The sequence below is a fragment of the Chinchilla lanigera genome, unplaced genomic scaffold (assembly GCF_000276665.1).
Source record: "Chinchilla lanigera isolate Chin_1 unplaced genomic scaffold, ChiLan1.0 scaffold00077, whole genome shotgun sequence".
In the NCBI taxonomy this organism is placed as follows: domain Eukaryota; kingdom Metazoa; phylum Chordata; class Mammalia; order Rodentia; family Chinchillidae; genus Chinchilla; species Chinchilla lanigera.
The window spans coordinates 11,053,518-11,061,852 of NW_004955478.1; the positions used below are offsets into that span (position 1 = coordinate 11,053,518).

At 61.4% G+C, this 8,335-nt stretch overlaps 3 protein-coding genes across 5 annotated transcripts in view; 1 reads left to right on the forward strand and 2 right to left on the reverse strand.

The window, feature by feature from the left end:
* Positions 1–2,971: 2,971 nt before the first annotated feature.
* Mief2 (mitochondrial elongation factor 2) overlaps positions 2,972–8,335 on the reverse strand; it is a 6,654-nt gene continuing 1,290 nt past the window's right edge. Inside the window, exons 1-5 of one of the 3 annotated variants that reach the window (XM_013503180.1) lie at positions 7,783–8,158; positions 6,937–7,170; positions 5,906–6,059; positions 5,525–5,687; positions 2,972–4,999 (exon numbers count right to left, since the gene is read on the reverse strand). In XM_013503180.1, coding sequence (XP_013358634.1) covers positions 3,945–4,999; positions 5,525–5,687; positions 5,906–6,052 — 1,365 coding nt within the window. In that variant the 5' untranslated portion in view covers positions 6,053–6,059; positions 6,937–7,170; positions 7,783–8,158 and the 3' untranslated portion in view covers positions 2,972–3,944. Of the gene's footprint in view, positions 5,000–5,524; positions 5,688–5,905; positions 6,060–6,936; positions 7,171–7,782; positions 8,159–8,335 lie in introns of those variants that run through there. The other 2 variants (XM_005402284.2, XM_005402285.2) reach the window with 2 other exon arrangements.
* LOC102003764 (collagen alpha-1(III) chain-like) lies at positions 6,638–8,082 on the reverse strand. Its single transcript, XM_005402303.1, has 5 exons — positions 7,664–8,082; positions 7,466–7,598; positions 7,165–7,363; positions 6,937–7,102; positions 6,638–6,878 (listed from the first exon to the last, which is right to left on the reverse strand). Exons 1-5 carry the CDS (start codon positions 8,080–8,082, stop codon positions 6,638–6,640), a joined length of 1,158 nt encoding a protein of 385 aa, XP_005402360.1.
* The window catches only part of Flii (flightless I actin binding protein), a gene marked incomplete in the record, with an annotated part of 13,643 nt that continues 13,518 nt past the window's right edge, over positions 8,211–8,335 (forward strand). Inside the window, 1 exon segment of the mRNA XM_013503179.1 lies at positions 8,211–8,335.

Consider the following 8,335-nt stretch of genomic DNA (forward strand, 5'->3'; position numbering starts at 1 on the left):
CAGTTTTGGAAATATTCCAGTCCTTTTTTCTTCCCCAGCCCCTTTTCTTGAGATGGCTTTCTTTTGAGTTGCAAAATTGTCCAGGCTAAAAAAAAAAGAAAGAAAAAATTCCAGGCTGAGGTCAAACTTTCAATCCTTCTGCTTCAGCCTCCCGGAGTTGCTGGGATTGCAGATGTGTGGCACCCACTGTTTTTACTGTTCTTGCTTTTGCTTTGTTTTCTGAAGGCAGAGGCTCTCCGAGTGCTATTATGTAAGTTACAACTTTGCTGTGCTTTTTTTTCACGTGCCCTGGTGATCCTTGCCTTCTGAGCAGGTTGAGTCATCAGAACTGTTGGTGTCCTGGTTTGCTGAAGGACCTGGGCACTAGGTGCTCAGGAGCTGTACTGGGGCTCCTCGGCCCTCCCTGGCGGGCTGGCTGGGGCTGGTGGGGCCTGTCTTGTATTCAGTGGGAATGAGTGAAGTCAGCCACAGCTAATCCTGCAGAGTCTGGACCCAGCCAGCTCCAGCCACAGGAGCCTGCGAAGGACCCTTGTGAAATGCCCATTTGCTTCCTGTTCTCTGCGTGGAAGCCGAAGTCCAGGAACCTTGACTAGGTGATGCGATCATACCATTTCACAGGCCAGCACAGCATGGTGACACCACCTGTAGCACAGCACTCTGGGAGGCTGAGGCAGGAGGATCACAAATTTGAGCCCAGTCTGGGAAACTTAGCAAGACCTTGTCTGAAATCAAAGGGCTAGAGAGCATAGCTCAGTGCTCCCCATGTCCAATCCTCTCTCACACACACACACGCGCGCACACACACACGCACATACACATTTTGGTCCCCTTTAACTCATGCTATCTTTTCTCCCCACTGCATCCCTGCACAGGACGGTGCAGTGACCTGAGCCGACGAACTCCACACGGCAGTCCGGGCAGCCCACACAGGGTCTGGTCTCCTGAGAGGGGTTCTTTTGCTTTTGTTTTTTGAGCCGGTTTCACTGTGGAGCTCGGCCGCCCCAGCCCTCCCCAGCGCCTGGGTTACGGGAGCGGCCGCCACGCCCAGATGCGCGGGCTCCAAGCAGAGCTCACGCCTGGTGTGCGCTCCGCAGCACAGTGCCCGCCTGGACGCGCGCGGCCCTGGGTTCCGCCCCCAGGCCACAGCAGGACGGAGCTGACTTCCGGTAGCTGCCCCCGGTCTTCCGTCAGCCCCTTCCCAGAGCGAGGGCGGTGTGAGCCGGGGGCGCAGCTGGCAGCTGGGAGGGCCCTGCCGCGAGGAGCCTGGGGACGTGGGCGTAGGGTAGGAGGCAGCAAGGCCGAACAAGCTCATCACAGGGCCGCTGTCCTCATGCCAGGCAGGAGCCTCGCACTGCCCGAGCAGGCAGTCCCCACAGCTACCCAGGAAGGTCTGCCCGTCGTACAGAGGGCCGAGACCCGGGCGCCGTCCCCAGCTGCTCCCTTGCCGCCCCTCCCTAACTAGTAACTGCCGTTCCTCACTCGGCCGCGCCAGCCTCCCACCCTCAGCACGGCCCTGTGTCCTGCGGTCCTGTACTCAGCCGGAGGCGGAGGTCTGCTCGGAACAGCTCCAGGGGACCAGACACAGGACGCCATGGCGCGTGTCTCGGGGAGACAGCCCCGCACAGGTGGGCCAAAGTCCTCCCCAAGCCTCAGCTGTCCTCTGTGGGGCAGAAGTGAGGCCAGCTCAGCTCCTGCGGACGTCAAGACGAGCCGGCCTCACAGCTGCTCAGCCCCACTTGTGGGGATAGGAGGCGGCCGGGAGGTGGAGGAAACAGGGTCTGCGGACTTGCGGTCGCGGCTAAAGCGCTGTCGGAATGCGCTGCTGGGCCTGGGAAGGAAAAGTAACTCGGGCGCGCATCCTGCCGCTGCTGAGACTGCACACCAAGACACTCGTAGGGCTCCTCTTCAGACAGCCGACCTGTTCTGGACCCAACGTTTGTGTCCACTTAAAACGTGGGTGTTGGGGCTGGGGACTTAGCTCAGCGGCACAGCACTTACCTGGCAAGCGCGAGGTCTTGAGTTTAATTCCCGGTACCGGAAAAAAACAAAAACAAACAAAAAAGTACGTGGGTGTTGAGGTCTGAGGCTGAGGAGAAGGAATGAGGAAGTGGCTTTGGGGCGGTGACCAGGTCATGAGGGTACCGCCCACGTGCCTGGCTTAGTGCTCCCATAGAAGAGGCACCGAGGACGTCCTTTACTTCCACCATGTGAAGCCGCGGCTCGCTGACGTCGGAGAACCAGGACATGGGCCCTCACCACACAGACTGTTGGTACTTTGACCTGACTCCCAGCTCCAAAATTAAGTAAATCTGTTATTTATAAGCCATCCAGTCTGTGGTACTTTGTTATAGCAGCCTAAACAGACACTACTTTTTTGTTTGGTTTGGGGGTTTTTTTTGGTGCCACAAACTCAGGACCTTGTGCTTGCCAGGTAGGCGCAGTATCACTGAGCTATATCCCTGGCCCAAATCAATTCTTCTCATTTCTGGTACTAGGAATCTGAACTCAGGACCTTGTGCTAGCCAGGCAGGTGCTATGCTGCTGAGCGATATCCCTAGCGCTTGGTTTTGGTTTTTTTGAGACAGAGTCTCACTATGTAGTTCAGGCTGGCCTCAAATTTACAGTGACACTCCTGCCTCAGCCTCCCAAGTCCTGGGACTACAGGCATGTATCACCACACCTGGCTTTTTGTTGTTTTGTTTTTTGAGACAGGTCTTGCTAGGTAGTTCAGACTGGCCTTGAACTGACTATGTAGCCCACGCTGGCCTCGAACTTTCAGCAATCCTCTTGCCTCACCTAACCAAGTGCTGGGATTACCAGCATACACCACCATGCTTGGCCCCTAAGCACTACTTTTTAAAATAAACCCTACCATTTTCAAGTTGAGCTCAAGTCCTCCAGGTCAAGCCACAGGACTCAGCTCCAGATAGCAGCCTGTGAGTGCAGGACGCTGTCCCCAGCAAGTCACACATGTGAGCGAAGTTTTTCCTTTTATTTTTGTTCACGTTCAAGGCATAGCTTTGTTTCAGCAGAAGGGGTACCGGGATGGGCGGTGCCCCTGCAAAGGAAGGAGACTGCCCTCCTCCAGCCGCACCTACCTCGGGCAGCTACAGAGCAGGAGGAAGGACACTCGCTGAACAGTTCATCTGGCACTTGCAGAGGCAGGAGGCCAACCCCACACCCTAAGCCTCTAGGGACCAGGTGGGACACACACTCCACTCTTCAGGGCACCAGAGCAGCAAGCAGCCCTGAGCAAAGGGCTCTCCCCAGGGTCCCTGCAGCCTGAAGAGGAAACTCACCCCGCTGGAGGAAAGGGGCCTTCCCTGAGGTGTAAGGTGGGCAGCAGTTCAAATGGAGCTTCTGCTCCAGAGCTGCAGAATTCGAACACAGATCAAACACACAGACAACCTCAGGACATCAACCTTCAATAGCAAAATGCTGCCCTTCCAGATCTAAGGTGACACGAGCCCCCAAGGATGGAACAAAGGCGTATTTAAACGATCAGGCACTCTGCGCCTCCAGGGTGCCTTGAGCTGGCACCCCAAGCAAGCAGTAAATTTCCCTCTTGGCAAAAAAATGGAGCGGACTTTACCTGGCCTGGGGTGGCAGAAGCCATGTTCTCAGTGGACTCATTGCTGGTGATGATGAACCGAGCCCAAATCCTGGGTTGGCCCCAGAGGGCTAAAGGGGCCCCACACTGAGGAGCTGGTGCTTCAAGCTGCAGAGGGCAGACCAGCCGCACTTAGGTGACAGCAGCCCGAGCTCTCCAAGATCAGGGATCCGCGAGGCTACAGCCCACACAGGCCCCTCGCCATGGACTGAGGCAAGGTACACGCCTTTGTTCTGGCTACACGCAAGCAAATACCCACTCTGCAATTCCCTGGGGCGTCGGGGGGGACTCCCCTTGGCATCAGAACCATGCTGGCCACCCGGTTTCCACCTATCTAGAGCAGCCCCTCGGGTGCCTGGAGACCACTGTACAGCGCATAACCTACGTCATCAACCTCTTCCTCCCGCAAGCCCCCGAGGAGGTTCACATTGGAGTCAAAGTGGCAGGGCAGGCTGGCCTGCTCCAAGCTGCCAATGAGCAACTCCAGGGCCTGCAGAAAGCGCTCGCCCAAGGCCTCTTCGGTCCAGTCCACTTCCTCCTCCCCCAGATGCAGCACCACCTGAGTCAGGTGGCCTCGGCCCAGGCGCCCTAGAGCTGGGTGGCGATGGCAGACACCGCACAGCAGCAGCAGCAGCCTCCGGCGAGTGCCAGCATCATGGTCATCGAGGACCTGCAGCCTGGCAGCCTCCAGCGGATACAAATCCTGAAGCCACAGGTTCCCCGCCAGCCCCTCCAGGGGCCAGGCCAGAAGGAGACGGTTGTCCTTGTTGGCCCCAGTGACCGCCACGAGCAGGATCATGGTGAGTTCCAGGCGCTCGTGCTGCACCTCCAGCAGCAGCTCCTCCGAGGCCATGCTGGGCCTGATCAGGCACCCGAGCAGGCCGCCGATGGCCGGCCAATTGACTGAGGCGCCCAGGGCTTTGCGGAGCAGCTCCAGCAGCACTCGAGGGGAGAGGTAGCCCCCAACCAGGAAGCGGTCCCAAGGGCTGCTCCCACGTGGGTGGAACTCAAGCTGAGTCCTGCGCACGGCCCAGCAACGAGGGTCCTGGGCCACAGTGTCCACTCCAGGCACCAGACTCCACAGCCCCGGCTCTAGCACCAGCGGTGCCAGGAGGCGCACATGCTCTGTGGTCCCAGCCTGCAGGCCCTCGTAGAGGGGCCCTCCAGGCACGAGCGCCCCAAAGGGCAGTTCTGGGAATTTGTTCCTCAAGTAGGCCTGCAGCTCCAGGGCAATGTCACCAGCCAGCTGTTTGGCCAAAGCTACGTTAGCCGCTGGGATAACCACGTGGTCCCGCTCGAATGCCAGCAGCTTCTCCTGGAACGTCAGACACAGCGGCGCTGGGGAGATGAGCTGAGGTAGCGTCTGCGGATCCGTGTTTGTAGGTCCCTCTGCGGAGTGAAGGGCCAGGGGAGTGTGACAATGCTCCACGACAACGAAAGAGGCTGACTGCCAGCTAAGCAAAAGCTCTTACCCTTGTTCCTCACCCAGAACGGCCACGACCAAAGCCCTGAGTGCAGGTCCTGCAACAGTGAGTGCTTGACGACAAAGTCTCACTGGCTCAGGGTCCCGACACCCTGGCCCCACAGCTCAAACAGCTTCATGCAGAGGGGGGAAATCCTGCCCTCTCCAGGCCTCAGTCTTCCCACTGGCGGCTATCCACCTTACTTGGGTAGGAAGAGGACAACAACCTGATGCTAGAGCGAGGGCTACGGCTCCATGGTGGAGAAGCTGCCTAGCACGCGTGAGACTTGAGTACCGTCCCCAGCACCAAAGCAAAACAAAACAAAATACCCATTTAAACACACGAGGAGCCCACAGGCCAGGGAGGAGCAGGCACTCCTGTGGGGCTGCAAGAAGTCAGCTGCAGAGCCTGGACGGCCCCACCCACATCAGAAGGAAGGGCTGCTGCTCACCTGGACCGGAGGGTGAGGGGTCCAGGCGCGATACAGGCTGACTGAGGGCAGCGGGTGGGGGCCGGGGCTGCTGCTGTGGAGTGGCCTTGAGCAGACTCAGTTCCTTCCAGCTGTCTCCCTTGGTGTCATCCTCATCCTGAGAGCTAGTGGCCCTGTCAATAAGCTGTAGGCAAAGTGACACAACCAGAGCACCTGATGCCTGGGCAGCCATGGCAAAGCTTGGGGGCAAAGCAAACCAGAGTGCCGGGGTGGAGAAACAGGAATCCTAGGCTCCACGGGCAGCCTTAGGAAGCCCCACTGCCCCTCCTGGGGCCCCTCTACAGGGCCCAGCCCTCTCCTATTCTGGAAGCCTCAGGCAGGCCCCACCCAGCCTGGCCTTACCCGCTTCACAGCCAGGGTGGCAATGCCCAGCACAGCAGCCCCACCCACGCCCAGCACCAGACGGGCGTTGGCCAAGAGGAAGTCCACCGCGCTGCCCAGGCCTTCCTCACTGCGCTGCTTTCCCCGCTTCTGGGAGAACTCGGCCATGGTCTGCCTGCAAGAGAGACAGCAGAGTTGGCGGGTGAGGGTGGGGGAGCCAGGCTGGCACAGGCAGGTGCTCTAGGATGACTGAGGGCTGTGCCTCTTGGTTGGCTTCCTGGAAATTTCTCGTAAGGGGACACTAAAAGGATTTCTTTCCAGGTGAGACTGAGGAGCTGTCAAGCTTTCTCCCTGAAACCTGCAAACCCGGCCCTGCAAAAAGGAGCTCATACAGAAAGAGCCTGGGCCTGTGGCAGGTCAGAGAGGGGAGCATATTTCAAGGCCTGTACAAGACCTCTGATATCACCGGGTCAGTCCGTGAGATGCGTGTTATCATCACCCCTACTTTACAAGGGTGGAAGCTGCCAAGTCACAAAGCAAGCGGTGAAGTCTCAGACCCGAGACCACAAAGGCTCCAGACCCTCACCATGCCCAGAACCCAAGCGATCCTCCCCAGGCCATAGGACGACAAGGCCTTCAGGCTCCTAACCAACCCAGGGCACAGGAGCCCGCTCTGATATTCTCCCAGGAGCAACCCCAAACCCAGAGAAGTCCTGCAATTTGGGGTCCCAGACAGCCTCTTCTAGGGAGCTCTCAGATCTTTGGTAAGAAGTGCAGGAAGACTATCAGTGGCAGAACTATGAAGTCACAGGACAGGCGAGAGGGATGACCCAGGCTGCTTCGGAAGGTGGGAGCCTCCTGCCGTGGGTACGTGCAAGTCAAGGCCGAAGGCCCCACCGCCAGGGTGGCAAGCAGGCACCCCTGAAGATGCAGTCCCAGAGGGCTTCCCGGGCCTCTCGGGCCTGGGACAGTGCTAGAGCAGTGTCCTCCGCCGCTGGAAGCGCAAGCCACAGCGAGGAGGCGAGGACCTGAAGCCAGGCCCGCGTGCTCACCTGTAAAAGCGCCTTGGGAGCAGCGAGGAACACTCAGAAGGGCGCAGTCCCTCAGTGTGGGCCGGCGGGGCCAGGCGCTCGGAGCGTGGAGGGGAATCCCCCGGGGCCCGTCCACCGACTACAAGGTCACCGCCCGCCGGGGCGCCAAGGGCTTCTGCCCTCCCCGCTGCCAAGGGACAAGATGCCTGGAGTGGCTGCGGCCTGAGGCACTGCGTGACTAAGCCTGACACCTGTCTGGAGGGGGCAAACTAAAAATAAGACGCCGCTCTGGGGCCCGCGAGGTCGCGGGCCGGCCGGCTGCCCCCCGGGCCCCGCAGCCGGGCTCTGCCTCCTCATCCGCGGCACGGGGGCCAGCACTGGCCGCGCTCCCGGCGGGACCCGGAATCCGTTTCGCAAACCGTGAAGCGCTTTTAACTCCAGCACCTGTCTAGCGTGGGCCCAGCCAGGCCCTGACGGGGCCGCACAGGCCCCCCGCCGCGGCCTTCCCACTCCGGCAGGCGGGAGGGCCGTGGTTTAAAAATAACCTCACTCTAGGCAACCCGTCCCGGACGCCGCCCGTGCTCGCTCCTCGGCCAAAGTCGCGGCCCTGACCCAGGCCGAGCAGGCGGCGGCGGCCCACAGCCGCGCGGGGCGCGACCGCACCGCGGGCAGTCACCGACGCCCTGGGAAGCAAGGGCAGCGCCGCAAACTGGCAGGGCCAGGCTGGACTCGAACCCGGGCCTCGGACCCGAAGTCCCCCACACCCTCCAGGGGTGACCGCGGGCCACGCCCCCGAACCGCGTCCCGGACGCGGGCCACGCGCGGGGCTGGGGACCCGGGTCCGCCTCGCCGCCCTCTGGGCCATACCTCCGTCCCGGCGGCACGCACCGGCGCGGGGCGCTCTGCTCCCGCGGGACTCGCGGCTGGACCCTCCTGGAAGGGGAACGCGGAGGACCCGGGAACAGAACGCCGAGGCCCGGCGGCCGCCCGCCCCCAGGCACGCAGACAGGCAGGCCCTCGCTCCAATCGGAGCGCTCGCTCCCGCACACACGTTCCAAAACACGGCGCGGCCCGGCCAATGGCGGGGCGCCCACGCCCCCGCGCCGCGCGCGTTGCTCCGGGGCGGGGCTCGTGACGCACTCCGGGTTTAAAGGCGCAGGGCCGCATTTCGAGCCCGCGATGGGCGCGGGGAGCGCCCGGCCGTGCCCCTCGCGCGTGCTCGTAGTGGGAGCCCCTGTCTGCAGGAAGGGGTGCGCGCCCGCGTCCCCCGGGGGCCCAGCCGAGAGCTGGCACCTGCCGCAAGGCGCGTTCCGGCCCAGGCCGCTCTGCGAGAGCCCCGGCTCCCGTTACCCGCTGGCCCGCAGGCGCGCGGCGTGGCTCGGCCTCCAGCACCCCGTCTGCGCCGTTCCACACGCGGAAC